The sequence below is a fragment of the Lactuca sativa genome, chromosome 7 (genome assembly GCF_002870075.4).
Source record: "Lactuca sativa cultivar Salinas chromosome 7, Lsat_Salinas_v11, whole genome shotgun sequence".
Classification (NCBI taxonomy): domain Eukaryota; kingdom Viridiplantae; phylum Streptophyta; class Magnoliopsida; order Asterales; family Asteraceae; genus Lactuca; species Lactuca sativa.
The window spans coordinates 19,303,522-19,323,127 of record NC_056629.2 but is presented as its reverse complement, the minus strand read 5'-3'; the positions used below and the strand labels follow the sequence as shown (position 1 = coordinate 19,323,127).

Sequence of the window (19,606 nt, the reverse complement as noted above, 5' to 3'; positions counted from 1 at the left end):
TTTTGAAACAAATTAGTATTTTCATTTTATGGTTTAATGTAGTAGCATGAAACTATTTTGGATATTTTGGATAATATGAATTTGGAATGAAATTTGTGGTCTCATATAGTTTTGGAATGAAATTTCGATAGGTGTATCCGATCAATTTAAAAATAGGTGTAAAAATAATGTGGTAAATGTTTTTTTAGTTCTTATGAATAAGAAAATTATTATTATTATTTAAAAAACAAAAATGTTTTGTTTGAATAAGAAAAATATGTTAACTATAAGAGGAAGCCATTTTTGATCATTTTACTCATATAAGCTGATTTGTTTGTCAAACATTTAAAAATGCTTATTGCTTATTCTCATGCAATAAGGTAATCCTTACACTTTTTAAAAAACTGCTTATTCCCACCACAATAAGCAAATAAACAATAAACTAATAACCTAAAAACTTATTTATCTAAACACCCTCTTAATCTTGTTAATTCAATAAGGTTAAACCGAAGATAGAGAGGTTGTTGGGAAGATTGTATAAGGGGTCATCGACTTAAAATTAGAGTAGATCAATTTGTTTCTAATTCCCATTTCTAAAAAAAAACCCGAAACAACTTACGAGAATAAAACAACAATAAACATATATAATACACATTTATTGACATATGATAGAGCGTCTTGTTATTTAAAAGGGATAATGAAGTAAGCATTCAAGAGCTAGGATATTCAAAGAAGAACAACCAATTAATTAATTAAGAATCAAACAAAAGAACTGGTATTTGTAGCTTGAGAGGGCTGTATGTGGTGGTGCATTGCTTGGGGTGAGTCCACATCAGGGGTAGGCAGTATTGCAGCTATAGCCTTCTTTAGTCTTCTCAAAAATGCTTCAATGAGCAATTTATAAAGATGTATGTATGAGCACACAAACACAGTGACTGGGAAGAAGGAAATCATGTACAACATAATGTTTTTCCAATGTCCCTGCTCACTACTAATGGTTAGGATAAGCGTGGCTGCAAAAGCTATCATCATCATTGACACAGAGAGTATCAACACTGTGAGGCCTATGAATAGTTTATTATGAAGTGAGTGCTGGAAGTCATTTAACCGAAAGGAAGATGTGAGGATTGAAAGAAATATGATAACTGATGTCAAAGAACATGCGAGTGAAAGTGCATCAGCTAGCGCAAAGACTATAAAAAACGGTTTGCTCTTGAGAAGTGGATAGCCCGTGTTTTGATTTGGGCCTCCAGGTACTGTGTAAGCTGCAGCAAAGGCAACTGTGGCAATTAGCACAGCAACAATGGAGCAATGTTCAGCTGTGCTTTTCATCCATTCTTTGGCATCAACTTGAAGTCGTGCGTTGCTCTCAATGAATAGTTGTTCTGCAGTCACACCCCCCTCATTCACCTGCAAGGTTGCTTGGATGGTACAAATATCTTTCACTCTCTGGATGAAACAAGAAAAATATGTCAGAAAAGTTAGCGTATATGATAATACAAAATATTCATATCATACCATTAAGCTTTCATTTGTTACGTAATATAGAAGATGCATTGTAAAAGAAATTATATATTGTTCCACCCAAAAAGTGGGACAAAGACTCACTCTTGATCGATTTAAATTCTCATATCATCATTCTACTTTTCATAAAACTCTATCCTTTTTTTTTTCCTTACGATCAATAACTCTACAAAGTTAAACTAAACATAATTAAAAAAAAAAAACATAAATTATTACAAAACCTAGTTATTACATTTATTTAAGGGTTAAAAAGTTCTATTTCATATCCATTGGACTTCAATGATTGAGATTAATAAACTAGATTCCAACTCCATCAACTTTTCCATTAAACTATATAAATTATGGATGCTCTAAAAACAGTTTTCATGTCCAGTCATATATGGTGTAATAAGGAAGCCTAAAGGAGAAAGTTTCATTACCGAGAATAGAAGTAAATCATCTCGTAGTACGAAAGCAGGGCTTCTGTTGTCCTGTTCAGCTTTCGGATCTTTAACTTTGATGCCTACCATGTGCATTATCGAGTTGCCTTGTTTGTCAATCTTCCCTCTTAGCCTCCTCAAGGAATACTTCATATTGACCACAAGATTATAGATCTCCTTTCTTCGATATTGAATTGCCACATGCAAAATGTCACGCCCGTCCTTATCAATATGCTCAACCGCCTGAGGGTACATTTGCAGTATTTTCTTTACAATCTCTGTACATCCCGATTTTGTGGCTAAAATCAATGGAGAGTCGGGGGTGGGAGCGATGATAATCTCTAGAGAATGGTTTTGTGAAGGCATAATATCTCCTCCATATTTGTGGAGCTTCGTTCTGTTCTGATTTGGCATGGGTTCTGATTCTTCCCATGAGGTATCATTTTCGATCAATAGGGTTGCAAGTTCCTTTGCGGATTCACTTTTGAGCTTTTGTTTCTTAAATTTTTTCAAGATAGGCACTCTACTGGCTCTTTCTTTCGGATTGATCAAATAAATGACTGAGAAATTAACAAAACTCCACAAGTTAAAAAGTGTTAATTATGATATGATTAACTAGTAGACTGCAGACTTGATGACCAAGTAAAGTATATGTCATACTCTTACATATAAAACGCTTGAAGAAATTCGCTTCAAATCCATTGTTGAATACTGACGGTTTGCAGGCAAGAAGTTGAAGAGCAGTCATCCCGTCTCCATCTTCTTCACCGATCAACCTTGGATAAGTTTTAGCAATATCAAGAGCCAAAGCTGTGTACATTCATATATTAGACATTAGGGTTGGAGGAAACTTAATTTCCAAAAAAAAAAAAAAAAAAAGAACCTCAGACACTCACGGAAGTTCTCACTATGAATTGCAACGTGAAGTATAGTTGCCTTATTATTCCTTTGAAGAAAATCCATCAAGTCTGTAGCCTTTGCTGGAAACCTCCTGTTCATTTCCGCTTGGAGAAAATAGAAAATCTTGGACTTGCCATAACGGGCAGCACGGAAAAGAGGCGTCTCTCCGAGGTTATCGGTCATGGCGAGCAAAGAGGGAGCCCGGCGCAGCATCTCAACAGCAGCCTCGACTGTGTCATTGTTGGTGGCTGTGGAATGAAGAATGGTCTTTCCGGCTTCATTTTTTACAGTGAGTATGTTGGGTTGGTCTTCAGGTAGCATTCCGAGTAGTTGAAGAACAAGCTTATTACGCTTGTGGTAACTGGCGATGTGGAGAACAGTGTCATCATGTATGGTTAGCTTGCGCAGAGGGCCATCTGGCAAGGTTTTGCATATATGACACACCTTGTTATCATCTCCTTCAGACAGAGCATCATACAGGGAAGCATTAATCTTTCTATAATCTGTCGGTGTCATGTTATCAGCCATTACTCAGTGGATGACCTGAATGTTATGGGCTACACTTAATTTCACAAAGTTTGAATGCCATTTAAAGTACTTCATGCATAAAGTTACTTGAGAGAGCAGCAAGAACTTGGAATTAATTAATACTTCCGTCTTAGGTTTTCACAGGTACCTCTTCCGTCTGCTTTCATGACGTTGTTTCACTTTAAAGAAGATAAAGAGATAAATTAAAGGATAACAAGTCTTGCATATCTGTAGATGCTTAAAAACTTAAATATTACTGCATTGGAAAGGGATCAATGTGATTATCGTTGATTAGTGCTTTATAGCAAAGCTCAATCAAGAAGCATAATTAAATTGGTAAAAGAAATGGCAAAATGCATATCAGTTTTGTTCTCCATTGACATCTTTATTCCAAATGATCACTTCTCTAGGAGAGTACGAGAAGCACAAGTATTTAGATATAGCTAAAACGAAACACTTTACCCTTTTTAGAATTAAAGGTAATCATATATGCTATATATCTTTAATATAGAGTAGTTAATCAATTAGATGGTGTTCTTATCCCATTTGGGAAATCTAGAAAACTAGGAATGCTGTTTTTTATAGTTAAAAATGTTAGTCAAAGTGATGTGGATGCATTGGTTAAGCTCCCCTTCATAACATTGTCATATGATTATGATGGAGAGAAATTACAAGGTTCTCAATGAAAAACATAAATGCTATAAATAATAAAACGGATATAAATACTAGCTAGACAAAACCCTAATGGGTTAAAGACTAAAGGGCCCATAACCATTTGGGCTAATAATATATAGGCTAACATCCCCCCTCAAACTCACAATGCCACAACAATAAACATTGAGCGTTTGTCACACAAGAACCGAAATGGAGAAGTCCATCACCACAAGATTTTTAACCTATGGAGATGACAAAAATCGTCTCTATAGAGTGGAAAGTCGTCGCTATAGACCTCAACAACGACTTGTCGTCGCTATAGACCATAGCAACGACTTGTTGTCGCCATATACTTTGTTGCCATAGGTTCGTTGCTTTAGGTTGTAATCTCGTCGCAATAGCATTCGTCGCTGTAGCCCCCCTTATAGCGACGACAAATCGTCCCTATATAACAACCAATGGAGACGATGTATTGTCGCCATAGTGACCCATATAGTAACGACATATTGTCGCCATAGCCTCATCTGTAGCGACGACATATTGTTGCTGTAAGTACACCTATAGCGACGATATGTCATCCCTATAGGTGTTTCACAGGCTTTACACATTTTTTATCCTCCATGTTAAATTTCCAAAAAAAATTATATACAATACAATTTTCATATAAAATAAAACCCGAAACAGTTAATTTAAATCTAAATCATTCCAAATACCACTCTAAATTTCACAAAGTTTGGATGCCATTTAAACTTCATGCATAAAGTTAATTACTTGAGAGAGCAGCAAGAACTTGGAATTAAATAATGCTTCCGTCTTAGGTTTTCACAGGTTACCTTTCCCACTTTCATGATGCACGTTGTTTCAATACTTTAAAGAAGATAAAGGGATAAAGGAAAACAAGTCTTGTATTGTCAGTGGATGCTTAAAAACTTAAATATTACTGCAATGGAAAGGGAGAGGGAATGTGATTGTCGTTGATTGGTGCTTTATATCAAATTAAGGTCATAAATCAAGAAAGCATAAATTGCATGGTAAAAGAAATGGCAGAATGCATGCGTAAGCTTAAACCAATCCCTTCTCCAGGAGAGTAGGAGAAACACAAGTAATTTAGATACAGCTAAAACGAAACACTTTCCCACTTTAGAATCAAGGTAATCTGCATATATGTTATACTACCATATGAAAATCTGGAAGACTAGGAATGGTGCTGTTTTTTATTGTTAAAATGTAGTCAAAGTGATGTGGATATATTGGTTAAGCTCCCCGAGCTAAGTTGGATTATCCGAAGAACAAATAAATAAAAATGCATTTCATAGATCCTAATTCTCATTCGGAAATAAACCTAGCTAAAGTTGAATTATCTGTAGGTGGGACCGTGGGAATCCAGAAATCAAATTCATGTGTGTCCAAACATTAATGATGCGAGAAAATAAGGAGTCACAAATTTTGTATTATTGGATCCGGTTGTTAATAATATCATCAAAAATTTCGTAAGAGAACTTAAAATTTACTAGGGCCAAAATTGTAAAATTGAAATATGAGATATCATAGCTGTATAGCTATGGAAATCAATATAACAAAGCTGGCAACATGCCATATTTCAATTTTACATTTTTGGTCCAAGTTTTTAAATTTTGTTACGAATTTGGATCATATTTTAAATTTTGTTACCAATATGGTCCACATATATTTACAAAGCGTCCCATTTAATAAGATTTTTTTAGTAGTTCAGTTTTTATTAAGAAACATCGACCATAAAAATGGAATATGTAAAATTTAATGGATTTAGGACACGCATTTTTTGCGTTTCCTAAAAATAATGTTGTAATAAAAAATATTAAAAACACAGAGGTTACCTATCCAATATGTGTGTCGTGTAGAGGCGTCGTTTTATAATTCTTTTACCAAACGTGCATCCATTATCCTCAATTACAAAAGGCGTCAAAATATAGGGCTTTTTTCATAAAATCTAATTCCACCTCACCTCACAGTCACCTCAACACAATCGACCATCACCATCATTCCTACCATCCACCGCTGCCCTACTATCTCCTCCATCACCACCACTTTAATATGGAAAAACTTTGAAGAAGCCTCGTCATCCATATGAAAAGGAATGACTAGACGCAGAGCTGAAATTGGTCGTAGAATACGGTCTCCGATGCAAGCGAGAGCTCTGGAGGGTGCAATATGCACTTAAGAGAATCTGTAATGTTGCGAGAAAGCTTATAGCCATTGAGGAGAAAGATCCATGAAGAATCTTTGAAGGTGAAGCTCTCATGAGGAGGATGAACATGTATGGTTTGTTGGATGAGTGCCAAAACAAGCTCGATTACGTTCTTGCCTCAATGTTGAAAACTTCCTTGAAGGTCATCTTTAAACCCTCGTCTTCAAAAGTTGTATGGCCAAAATCATACATCTTGCTAATGTCCTCATCAAACAAAGGCACATCAGGTAACAACATCGACCTCACTCCATTCTTCAATGGCTTCCAAACATCTTCTCTAAGTTCCTTTTCTTGATGTTTTCTGAATTCCAAGAGTTGGGAGGCAAGTTGTGAATGTTCCATCATTAATGACGAGGTTGGATTCATAGAAATACATTGATTTCTCACTGACGAGTCCATTTGAAGGTGGGAGACCTGGTGGAGTTAAGCAAAAGAATCAGAAGGCGGTTGCAAAGAAGGCTTCAAGTGGTGATGATGATGAAGTAATGATTCTCACTGTTATAAATTCAAATTATCTTTCTTGAAATAAAATAATAAAAAGTAATGATTCTCACTATTATCTTTTATATGCAGTATGAAATTAAAAGGTTGTATCTGTGTTGTCGATAAACGAGCCTCCACTATTTTTGGCAAAGGCTGATGCCAATGCTGAAGAAAACAAATTTAACCTTTTAACTTTCTGTTGTTGGGACTTTCATTTGTGTATTGATCTTCTTCATTGAAACTTCTTAAAATTATACAAGTGACAGGGATATGTTGGAATAGTGTAAACAGATTGGTATCCAATCACAGATTATATTTTATATTTTTATGTATATATTGATACCTTTGAAAGCTCTTAATCTTAAAAGTAATCTTGCAGTTCTTCTTGGAGATCATGAAGGTGCCACATGTTGAATCAAAATTCAGTTTAACACCCATGTATTTGCTTTTGTGTTATTACTTATTACTTGAGTGTGATAATAAATTATGTTTCTTTTTCATATTTTATTTTTATTATTATTATTATAATAATTATTATTATAATAATAATAATTATTATTATTATTATTATCTCATTTTGACATTGCTTTTAGCTTTCTGAGTTTAAGATGATTTTGAACATTGTAAATTCTATATGTGATTAGGTAAGGACTTCTATAAAATTAATGACAATGGCAGATTTACTCCCCTGCACCTTGTGCACCAAGGAAAAGAAACGAAAGAGTAAGAAAGAAAGATGAAGAGGGGTGAACGGAGGACAACAAACTGGAAACAAAGGATAATATACTTGGAGCCTAAGTATTAATTGATTGAAAAAACTTCGTTCTTAATTAAATACAAAGAAACGTCATACCATATTCATACTAAGTCTAAAAGAGTCCTACTCATACACAAAAACTGGAAGAAAAACTATTAAATATTTTTTTTTGAAAATACCCCTGTATCTTTTTTCTGAATTAACCTAACAGTTAATACAAACCCTCATTATCTACAAGTCCATCCATATTCAATGTTAAGGAGCAATAATTAATCTCATTAGTTTACCTATTTAAATTTAGGAATGGAAAAATATTTTATAATTAATTATATACCTCTAGAAAATCAGTATGAAATTCTCCCTTTAAATTAATGGGGATGACAAGAAAAGTAAAATGGTCAAGTAAGTAATATCCTAAGGGTAATTGAAAAGCAGACAGATCACCACTAATGCTTCCATGACTTGTAATAACTCAAAGGATCTTCTTCATTGTCCTTATCAGTATTATACACATGACTAGTTGCGCACTCCTTTACAATTACTCCCTCGTCTTTTAATACACTAAATCAAGGAACTATAAGAGGTAATATTGAGTTGTTATATATTTATTCAAAGATTCATTTCTTTAAATAATTTTGTAGGTACAACAGTTCGTTTCAAGTTAGACAGTCTTAAAACTCACATATACATGCCCTTCAAACAATAAGATGACTTTATTTCTACTTATACAAATTTGGTACAAGTCCCTTTTACATAAATTTCAAGCTTTTTAAAGGTTCTTGCTGCAAAATCGCATGCCCTTTTGGATTTTCATGTGGATCTTGTTAACCTCAAGTCTGCAACTAAGGTTCACATTTATACCTTAGTTTATAGAAATCATATTTCTTTATATAAAATAAAGTGATAAATCAAAGGTCTTTCTTGCGGATACAATTGAAGTTATTAGGAGAAAAATTGCATTCCATCATTAAAGGTCTATAAAAGGTTAAACATAAACTAGATGCATTTACATATGATAAACCTGTATCTAAATTTTTCCATAAAGTAAACTTCAAATTTAATTAATTTTTTTTGTAATATGACAGTTTGATGCGAGTATTTATTGGCTATGTTGTTTCGTTTTTACTTTTTCATCATTTTCTCTTGAATTTAACTCGTGTTTGACATTTTGACTTCCCTGTTCACCTGGAGGTATTGTATTGCTACTGCATTGTCAAATAGTGTTTTTCTAAAAAAAAGTACATAATAGAATGAGCATTAGTGGTGATGCAACATTTCAAATAACGCAAGAAGAATCTTATATTCCGCGCAATGATGATGGACCCGATGATGGTATTGAGCCACATGACAAAGTATCAAGTACACAACGTAGAAGTGACGATTTGTATATGAGTGCAGTACGCGATATGATTGCGGGACATATATTCTTAAGGTCAAACACTCGTGCAAGTAACGATGTATGATTTGTTTTGAAACAAATTAGTATTTTCATTTTATGGTTTAATGTAGTAGCATGAAACTATTTTGGATATTTTGGATAATATGAATTTGGAATGAAATTTGTGGTCTCATATAGTTTTGGAATGAAATTTCGATAGGTGTATCCGATCAATTTAAAAATAGGTGTAAAAATAATGTGGTAAATATTTTTTTAGTTCTTATGAATAAGAAAATTATTATTATTATTTAAAAAACAAAAATGTTTTGTTTGAATAAGAAAAATATGTTAACTATAAGAGGAAGCAATTTTTGGTCATTTTACTCATATAAGCTGATTTGTTTGTTAAACATTTAAAAATGTTTATTGCTTATTCTCACGCAATAAGGTAATCCTTACATTTTTTAAAAAACTGCTTATTCCCACCACAATAAGCAAATAAACAATAAACTAATAACCTAAAAACTTATTTATCTAAACACCCTCTTAATCTTGTTAATTCAATAAGGTTAAACCGAAGATAGAGAGGTTGTTGGGAAGATTGTATAAGGGGTCATCGACTTAAAATTAGAGTAGATCAATTTGTTTCTAATTCCCATTTCTAAAAAAAAACCCGAAACAACTTACGAGAATAAAACAACAATAAACATATATAATACACATTTATTGACATATGATAGAGCGTCTTGTTATTTAAAAGGGATAATGAAGTAAGCATTCAAGAGCTAGGATATTCAAAGAAGAACAACCAATTAATTAATTAAGAATCAAACAAAAGAACTGGTATTTGTAGCTTGAGAGGGCTGTATGTGGTGGTGCATTGCTTGGGGTGAGTCCACATCAGGGGTAGGCAGTATTGCAGCTATAGCCTTCTTTAGTCTTCTCAAAAATGCTTCAATGAGCAATTTATAAAGATGTATGTATGAGCACACAAACACAGTGACTGGGAAGAAGGAAATCATGTACAACATAATGTTTTTCCAATGTCCCTGCTCACTACTAATGGTTAGGATAAGCGTGGCTGCAAAAGCTATCATCATCATTGACACAGAGAGTATCAACACTGTGAGGCCTATGAATAGTTTATTATGAAGTGAGTGCTGGAAGTCATTTAACCGAAAGGAAGATGTGAGGATTGAAAGAAATATGATAACTGATGTCAAAGAACATGCGAGTGAAAGTGCATCAGCTAGCGCAAAGACTATAAAAAACGGTTTGCTCTTGAGAAGTGGATAGCCCGTGTTTTGATTTGGGCCTCCAGGTACTGTGTAAGCTGCAGCAAAGGCAACTGTGGCAATTAGCACAGCAACAATGGAGCAATGTTCAGCTGTGCTTTTCATCCATTCTTTGGCATCAACTTGAAGTCGTGCGTTGCTCTCAATGAATAGTTGTTCTGCAGTCACACCCCCCTCATTCACCTGCAAGGTTGCTTGGATGGTACAAATATCTTTCACTCTCTGGATGAAACAAGAAAAATATGTCAGAAAAGTTAGCGTATATGATAATACAAAATATTCATATCATACCATTAAGCTTTCATTTGTTACGTAATATAGAAGATGCATTGTAAAAGAAATTATATATTGTTCCACCCAAAAAGTGGGACAAAGACTCACTCTTGATCGATTTAAATTCTCATATCATCATTCTACTTTTCATAAAACTCTATCCTTTTTTTTTTCCTTACGATCAATAACTCTACAAAGTTAAACTAAACATAATTAAAAAAAAAAAACATAAATTATTACAAAACCTAGTTATTACATTTATTTAAGGGTTAAAAAGTTCTATTTCATATCCATTGGACTTCAATGATTGAGATTAATAAACTAGATTCCAACTCCATCAACTTTTCCATTAAACTATATAAATTATGGATGCTCTAAAAACAGTTTTCATGTCCAGTCATATATGGTGTAATAAGGAAGCCTAAAGGAGAAAGTTTCATTACCGAGAATAGAAGTAAATCATCTCGTAGTACGAAAGCAGGGCTTCTGTTGTCCTGTTCAGCTTTCGGATCTTTAACTTTGATGCCTACCATGTGCATTATCGAGTTGCCTTGTTTGTCAATCTTCCCTCTTAGCCTCCTCAAGGAATACTTCATATTGACCACAAGATTATAGATCTCCTTTCTTCGATATTGAATTGCCACATGCAAAATGTCACGCCCGTCCTTATCAATATGCTCAACCGCCTGAGGGTACATTTGCAGTATTTTCTTTACAATCTCTGTACATCCCGATTTTGTGGCTAAAATCAATGGAGAGTCGGGGGTGGGAGCGATGATAATCTCTAGAGAATGGTTTTGTGAAGGCATAATATCTCCTCCATATTTGTGGAGCTTCGTTCTGTTCTGATTTGGCATGGGTTCTGATTCTTCCCATGAGGTATCATTTTCGATCAATAGGGTTGCAAGTTCCTTTGCGGATTCACTTTTGAGCTTTTGTTTCTTAAATTTTTTCAAGATAGGCACTCTACTGGCTCTTTCTTTCGGATTGATCAAATAAATGACTGAGAAATTAACAAAACTCCACAAGTTAAAAAGTGTTAATTATGATATGATTAACTAGTAGACTGCAGACTTGATGACCAAGTAAAGTATATGTCATACTCTTACATATAAAACGCTTGAAGAAATTCGCTTCAAATCCATTGTTGAATACTGACGGTTTGCAGGCAAGAAGTTGAAGAGCAGTCATCCCGTCTCCATCTTCTTCACCGATCAACCTTGGATAAGTTTTAGCAATATCAAGAGCCAAAGCTGTGTACATTCATATATTAGACATTAGGGTTGGAGGAAACTTAATTTCCAAAAAAAAAAAAAAAAAAAGAACCTCAGACACTCACGGAAGTTCTCACTATGAATTGCAACGTGAAGTATAGTTGCCTTATTATTCCTTTGAAGAAAATCCATCAAGTCTGTAGCCTTTGCTGGAAACCTCCTGTTCATTTCCGCTTGGAGAAAATAGAAAATCTTGGACTTGCCATAACGGGCAGCACGGAAAAGAGGCGTCTCTCCGAGGTTATCGGTCATGGCGAGCAAAGAGGGAGCCCGGCGCAGCATCTCAACAGCAGCCTCGACTGTGTCATTGTTGGTGGCTGTGGAATGAAGAATGGTCTTTCCGGCTTCATTTTTTACAGTGAGTATGTTGGGTTGGTCTTCAGGTAGCATTCCGAGTAGTTGAAGAACAAGCTTATTACGCTTGTGGTAACTGGCGATGTGGAGAACAGTGTCATCATGTATGGTTAGCTTGCGCAGAGGGCCATCTGGCAAGGTTTTGCATATATGACACACCTTGTTATCATCTCCTTCAGACAGAGCATCATACAGGGAAGCATTAATCTTTCTATAATCTGTCGGTGTCATGTTATCAGCCATTACTCAGTGGATGACCTGAATGTTATGGGCTACACTTAATTTCACAAAGTTTGAATGCCATTTAAAGTACTTCATGCATAAAGTTACTTGAGAGAGCAGCAAGAACTTGGAATTAATTAATACTTCCGTCTTAGGTTTTCACAGGTACCTCTTCCGTCTGCTTTCATGACGTTGTTTCACTTTAAAGAAGATAAAGAGATAAATTAAAGGATAACAAGTCTTGCATATCTGTAGATGCTTAAAAACTTAAATATTACTGCATTGGAAAGGGATCAATGTGATTATCGTTGATTAGTGCTTTATAGCAAAGCTCAATCAAGAAGCATAATTAAATTGGTAAAAGAAATGGCAAAATGCATATCAGTTTTGTTCTCCATTGACATCTTTATTCCAAATGATCACTTCTCTAGGAGAGTACGAGAAGCACAAGTATTTAGATATAGCTAAAACGAAACACTTTACCCTTTTTAGAATTAAAGGTAATCATATATGCTATATATCTTTAATATAGAGTAGTTAATCAATTAGATGGTGTTCTTATCCCATTTGGGAAATCTAGAAAACTAGGAATGCTGTTTTTTATAGTTAAAAATGTTAGTCAAAGTGATGTGGATGCATTGGTTAAGCTCCCCTTCATAACATTGTCATATGATTATGATGGAGAGAAATTACAAGGTTCTCAATGAAAAACATAAATGCTATAAATAATAAAACGGATATAAATACTAGCTAGACAAAACCCTAATGGGTTAAAGACTAAAGGGCCCATAACCATTTGGGCTAATAATATATAGGCTAACATCCCCCCTCAAACTCACAATGCCACAACAATAAACATTGAGCGTTTGTCACACAAGAACCGAAATGGAGAAGTCCATCACCACAAGATTTTTAACCTATGGAGATGACAAAAATCGTCTCTATAGAGTGGAAAGTCGTCGCTATAGACCTCAACAACGACTTGTCGTCGCTATAGACCATAGCAACGACTTGTTGTCGCCATATACTTTGTTGCCATAGGTTCGTTGCTTTAGGTTGTAATCTCGTCGCAATAGCATTCGTCGCTGTAGCCCCCCTTATAGCGACGACAAATCGTCCCTATATAACAACCAATGGAGACGATGTATTGTCGCCATAGTGACCCATATAGTAACGACATATTGTCGCCATAGCCTCATCTGTAGCGACGACATATTGTTGCTGTAAGTACACCTATAGTGACGATATGTCATCCCTATAGGTGTTTCACAGGCTTTACACATTTTTTATCCTCCATGTTAAATTTCCAAAAAAAATTATATACAATACAATTTTCATATAAAATAAAACCCGAAACAGTTAATTTAAATCTAAATCATTCCAAATACCACTCTAAATTTCACAAAGTTTGGATGCCATTTAAACTTCATGCATAAAGTTAGTTACTTGAGAGAGCAGCAAGAACTTGGAATTAAATAATGCTTCCGTCTTAGGTTTTCACAGGTTACCTTTCCCACTTTCATGATGCACGTTGTTTCAATACTTTAAAGAAGATAAAGGGATAAAGGAAAACAAGTCTTGTATTGTCAGTGGATGCTTAAAAACTTAAATATTACTGCAATGGAAAGGGAGAGGGAATGTGATTGTCGTTGATTGGTGCTTTATATCAAATTAAGGTCATAAATCAAGAAAGCATAAATTGCATGGTAAAAGAAATGGCAGAATGCATGCGTAAGCTTAAACCAATCCCTTCTCCAGGAGAGTAGGAGAAACACAAGTTAGAAGTCAAAATCGATCTTCCAATCATCCCAAAACCTTTCGCAGTCGGCAGTTCAGCTTCTGCCCATCTTCGTTTGCTATCGCTTGGATGCCTGCACCTGGAAACCACCGCAACACCACTGTCGCTATCCACAGTTCACCGGAAATCAGGTATTCTCTTCGTTTTTCTTCTACAATTCTCTCTATTTCTATTAATAGAAATTTGAAAGTAAGAAAGAATACAAATCTGTTTATTGACTTTGATCGAATTTAGAGCAAAAACTAAAAACTATATGTTAACAGAATCAAATACAAGTAGCATTTTATCTAACCTTTCAGAAAGAATATGAATTTGATGAAGCCATATTTGAGATTTGACCAATTTATTGGAAATGCTAGAACTGTTTCTACATACAGTATGAAACAAAAGACATAAGCTTTTGATGGAAACTCTTTGGTTGTATAACGATTTTCCACCAAGTGTGCTAGTATCTTGAAATTTGATATCACAATTTGCATTTCTAATTGTAGAACAGTTGACTTCAAGAATCAAGAAGATCAAAAAGTCTTCAATTTGAGCATATAGACAAAGATTGAGTTCCAATAGAACCTCATTCTAGAAGTGAGAATTCTTTTAAAAATTATAAAAATCCTTTTTTATTGAGTCAATCAAGTTCTTGACAGATTTAGTAGGAAAAAAATATCATTTATTGACTTATCTATCTGAGCGCGGTGCGGTTCAGTGCGGTTATTAGCCAAAACCTCACCACCAACCGCAAATACGGTTAATCCATTTTCAAAACCGCTTGGTGCGGTTATTTTAGCGGTGCGGTTAGACGGTTATTTTTGCGGTGTGATTTTGTTTTTTTTGTGTTGCGGTTATTAACTGCATGGATTTAGTGCGGTTATTTTGTCTGGTTTTTAACCACAGTTTAGAGCTCAAACGGTTTTAAAAGTTCAAACATATTAATTGTAATGATAAAAAAAACCATAAGGTATAAAACAATTAACTTAAATCACAAACAACTAATATCTTAAAACCGTAAAATCAATAGTAATTAACAATAAATATCTTAAAATTGTCTAATTTCACCATTTTTCAAAGTTAAACATAACAAAAAACCAACACTTCTGTCTTCTAGTATTTTATCCATCTTTCATCGATGAAACTTATCTTATTTTTAATATTTAATATATAAATAATTAATAAAAAAATTGTATATAATATATGCGGTGCAGTGCGTTTTTTTTTGCGGTTTTCGAAAACTAATAACCGCACCGCACCGCAGATTTGCGGTTTTTGAAAAACAAAAAACCTCACCATCAGTTTTTTTTGTGGTTGCAGTTTATCGGTTACGATTTATGCGGTTTTTGCGGTTAATTTTAGTTGTGGTGCGGTTTTTTCTCACCCCTATCTATCTACACCAAACCCACTCAAGCTATTAATGAATTGTTGTAGTTTTTTGTTAATTTTTGTATAAAATAAACTGATGAGTGATGAGTTTTGTCTAATTTTTTATTTTTATTGAGTGATATGTTCCTCCATTTTGATTTTTACAGATACAAATCATACAGTCACGAGAAAGATGAAAGCCATTGATTATTTGGTGTATTTTTGGTTAATAAATTGTTGCGGTTTTCTGTAAGTTGTTTTTCTATGTATTTTTGGTGTTTATTTGCTAAAAAAAGTGTTTTTTTTTTTGTGTAAGAACGGTAAGTTTAGTTTATAACACATTAGCCCCCCCCCCCCCCCCCCCCCCCCCCCCCAATTAATTGTTCAAGCTCCGTCACTGGACGCTTGTAACTTGCTTTGAAATCTGCGTCAATTCTTGGCACAACGCTATTCCAATGAGGCATGTCACAGAAAGAATCTATATCAAAATAATTCTACAAAAGAAAATGAAAGGATTATAAAACATCTCAAAAATATAAAGTTGCAATACTAATAAAATCATTAAATTTTATACTTACATGCAAGGTGGGATAGATTTTTCTTTTATAATCTTTAGGGACATCATCCCAACTCGGATAGTGAAAGGGGACATTCTTTGCAACCTCATTTGAGACCACACGTTTATAAACCTGATAGTTATCTCGAACGACCTTATATAGTCTCCCCGTGATATCAAACTTCAAGGGAAGTGGCTTCTTCTTGTTAAGTCTAAACCGTTCATACAAATTCAAATTTCTTCCAAAACTTCTCTTTGGTTTTGCTACATTTATACATGTAATTAAAAAGTTAGCAAGCTAAAAAGTTATTGAATATAAAGACATATTTAATTAGAACAAGTTACTTACATAACTCACAAGCTTTGGGGATTGTATGCAACTGTCTTGGAGGTTCACCCCCACCGTCTCCACCGTGTCCTCTAGCAACATGTACCGACATTCTATTGAAATAAATAATAAACATAATTTAAACAAAACATTATAAACACGAATTTTAACATGTAACAATCATCTATTATAGATACAAAAAATTATAATACATTTAATCATAATCATTACTGGAATAATATGCATTTATAGACTTATCATCACTATTATTATTGTCATCAACAATTTCATCTTCTAAAGGGTAGCAATCACTATGTTCTTCATCATCATCAATGAAATTCACATCCTCTGTGATTGGAGCATCACTTGATTCACCAACTTCACCTAAAGTTGTTTGTATATGCAAATAGCCTGAATCGGCAACCAAGTTACAATGAAAGGTTTGATCGTCCACAATAGGGGCATCACATCTCTCAATAACCACACTTGAGTCACCAACATCACCTATGTCAACATCTAATTTATAATCAGATGATTGCTTTTCATGCAAGACATCTACATCCATACTTGGATGATACCACAATTTTCTATGGTGAACATCTTCTACAACCCTCCAACTATTGGCGTTTCGTGAAGGATCTTTAAGATAAAACACTTGTTTTGCTTGTGTGGCTAAAATGTATTGTTGGCCATCATACCATGAATTACCAACATACCATTCACAAATGATGTCGATAGAGATGATATGATTTTCATTAACTAATCGTCCCCTCTCCATTGTGTTGAACCATTTACCACGAAATAGAACAACTGAATAATTACTTAAATGTTCAATTGTATGATATCCTCCGGTTGACCATAAAATGGTGTACTATCTTCTCCAAATGAAGCAATATCACTATTATGAGTAGTACGTCGGAGATCACGACTATGTACCACAAATCTAACACCGTTGACTATGCAACCAGTGTAGGAATATGCATTCAACAGACCATGTGCCAAAGCTTTTAATTCGTTGGTACAGTCTGGGGACAGTTTTTTTGTAGACGATAAACTTGGAGAAAAATATAATATTGACACTTTAAATGATAATATATTTTAAATTTATATGTAATATATGTATATGATGTTTTTACCTTATGACTGAACCATGACGGAAATTTCGTTTTTACATCTTTTTCGGGATATTTAGATTCAAATTCGTTGTAGGTGGGAGAAATTGCTCATATTAGTTTCTCACAATACCTAAATATAAAGTATAAATAGAAAATTACTTATGATATGTAGCCTTTAAGTTCATCACAGTTGTTAAGTACAAACCATTGTAATGATTTGTTGGCCTCTTTAGAGAGGGAAATGATTTTCATCTTGGAAATTGGTCGACATTGTGATGAAAACATAGAAACTTGCATCTTTGGAAGGCCGTCATTCTGACATAAGATTTCAGCCTTTTCATGTATCTTTCAAAAGGATACATCCATCTCATATATACAGGCCCTCCAAGAATAGCTTCTTCTAGTAAATGTAGAATGAGACGAACCATTATGTAGAAAAATGCTGGTGGATATATCAACTCCAAATTGCATAATATCTTTATCACTTCACTATGTGCTTTATAAATGTCTTTCACATATATTGATCGTGCACAATTTTTTTTAAAGAATGTGCAAAGGTCAATGATTGTTTTTGATACATTAGTGGGAAGACAACCTCAGACCCCTATTGCTAGCAATCGTTGCATGAGGATGTAATAATCATGAGACTTTAACCCAAATATATTTGAATCATTAGAATGTACCTTATTCTTGAAGTTTGATCCAAAACCATTGGGTAGTCTTACACCTTTAATGAAATGACAAAAATGTTCTCGATCGATTGGTTTGAAAGAGTAATCTGGATGTGGTGGATTATTCTTGTTGTTTTTCTTTTGCAGCCATAGATTCTCTCGAATGCCCCATTTTCCAAATCTTCTCTTGCTTTGTGCGTATCTTTTGATTTTTCATTCTTTAACATTTTTCACCACGTGTATAACATATGTATTGTGTTTTAGATCGACTGAACACCAATAATCAAGCTCAAAGAAGATACTCTTTTTAGTCCAATTTAACTTTGACTCGGTTCGCCTTCTTTTCACACCATCACCATACCTAGGGTGTTTTCCTAGAATACGGGTGGGGAGACGGTCTAGTTGATTTATTATTAATGCGTTACTCAATCGTCCAGGAGGTTTTCTTGACTCTTTCTTTCCATCAAACAATAAACTATCCCTCAATTATGCTTGCTATGTAAGAATCGTCTATGACCAACATAAGCTATCTTGCTGGTTATAGAACACGAGGGTGTGTCTTTGTTACAAGTAGCACAAGCTTTATAACCATGACCACTCCATCCAGACAAACTGCTACGGGCAGGGTAATCATTGATAGTCCACAATAGTGCTACATACATTGTGAATACACTGTTGGTTGATGCATCTCTCATTTGGACTCCATCCCTCCATAACATTTTCAACTCGTCCACCAAAGGCCTTAGGAAAACATCAATGTCCTTCGTAGGTGCTTTAGGGCCAGGAATTAGCAAAGTCAACATGAAAGAAGATTATTTCATACACAACCATGGTGGTGTATTGTATGTTGTCAATACTACCGGCCACATGCTATAAGGCTGATTCATGTTGCTGAATGGATTAAAGCCATCGGCAGCCAAACCCAATCGGACATTCCTAGGTTCTTTGGAAAACTCGAGAAATCGCTTATCAAATCTTGCCATGCTTTCCCATCAACCGGATGATACATCTTACCATCATTTGAACGCCCAATGTTATGACAAATCATATCTTTTGCTGTGAATCTTGAACTATACCTTCGACGAAGCGTGACAGTCAAAGAAAAATAATGTAACACTTTTTGTGGAACTTTCTTCCCCTTAGTGTTTTTTTCAACCCACCTGCTCTCCTTACAAACAGGACAATTTTGCATTGAATCGTTCTCTTTCCAAAACAGAGCACAATCATTAACGTAAGCATGGATAGATTGATATCCCAACCCAATCTTTCTCAACTTCTTTTTAGCTTCATAGTGTGAAGTTGGAATCTTATTTTCTTTCAGGAATACGACTCTTAAAAACTCTAAAAGTTGGTCAAATGAACTGTCTGTCCACCTGTTGATGACTTTAATGTGCATTAGTCTAGGTTAACCTTTGTAACTCGTTTTGAAATAATAAAAATGTATTATTTGAGTATTATGTGTTTTATGCTTAATTGTGTGACTTAAATGAATTAAGGATAAAAATATGAAGTTAAAAT

The 19,606-nt window shown here is 34.4% G+C and overlaps 2 protein-coding genes across 6 annotated transcripts; both read right to left on the bottom strand.

Annotated features, from left to right (window-relative positions):
• Positions 1–599: 599 nt before the first annotated feature.
• LOC111891067 (ankyrin repeat-containing protein At5g02620) lies at positions 600–3,438 on the bottom strand. Of its 3 annotated transcripts, none has more exons than XM_042896618.2 (4): positions 2,831–3,438; positions 2,583–2,732; positions 1,923–2,482; positions 600–1,428 (listed from the first exon to the last, which is right to left on the bottom strand). In XM_042896618.2, the coding sequence occupies exons 1-4, from the start codon at positions 3,348–3,350 to the stop codon at positions 739–741; spliced, it is 1,920 nt and encodes a 639-aa protein (XP_042752552.1). In that variant the 5' UTR covers positions 3,351–3,438; the 3' UTR covers positions 600–738. The 3 variants fall into 3 exon arrangements, with proteins under 3 accessions (XP_042752552.1, XP_042752551.1, XP_023742923.1); XM_042896617.2 differs by having other exon boundaries at positions 2,819–3,436; XM_023887155.3 differs by having other exon boundaries at positions 2,589–2,732; positions 2,819–3,434.
• A 6,099-nt stretch (positions 3,439–9,537) lies between these two features.
• LOC111891071 (ankyrin repeat-containing protein At5g02620) lies at positions 9,538–12,376 on the bottom strand. 3 transcript variants are annotated; one of them, XM_042896639.2, is made up of 4 exons: positions 11,769–12,376; positions 11,521–11,670; positions 10,861–11,420; positions 9,538–10,366 (listed from the first exon to the last, which is right to left on the bottom strand). In XM_042896639.2, exons 1-4 carry the CDS (start codon positions 12,286–12,288, stop codon positions 9,677–9,679), a joined length of 1,920 nt encoding a protein of 639 aa, XP_042752573.1. In that variant the 5' UTR covers positions 12,289–12,376; the 3' UTR covers positions 9,538–9,676. The 3 variants fall into 3 exon arrangements, with proteins under 3 accessions (XP_042752573.1, XP_042752572.1, XP_023742927.1); XM_042896638.2 differs by having other exon boundaries at positions 11,757–12,374; XM_023887159.3 differs by having other exon boundaries at positions 11,527–11,670; positions 11,757–12,372.
• Between the last annotated feature and the right edge of the window lie 7,230 nt (positions 12,377–19,606).

Coding starts and splice junctions, on each gene's coding strand:
- LOC111891067 (XM_042896617.2), bottom strand. CDS start 3,350: ATGGCTGATAACATGACACCGACAGATTATAGAAAGATTAATGCTTCC. Junction 2,733..2,818: donor AATTCATAGTGAGAACTTCC/GTGAGTGTCTGA, acceptor GAATGTACACAG/CTTTGGCTCTTGATATTGCT. Junction 1,429..1,922: donor ATGATTTACTTCTATTCTCG/GTAATGAAACTT, acceptor TGTTTCATCCAG/AGAGTGAAAGATATTTGTAC.
- LOC111891071 (XM_042896638.2), bottom strand. CDS start 12,288: ATGGCTGATAACATGACACCGACAGATTATAGAAAGATTAATGCTTCC. Junction 11,671..11,756: donor AATTCATAGTGAGAACTTCC/GTGAGTGTCTGA, acceptor GAATGTACACAG/CTTTGGCTCTTGATATTGCT. Junction 10,367..10,860: donor ATGATTTACTTCTATTCTCG/GTAATGAAACTT, acceptor TGTTTCATCCAG/AGAGTGAAAGATATTTGTAC.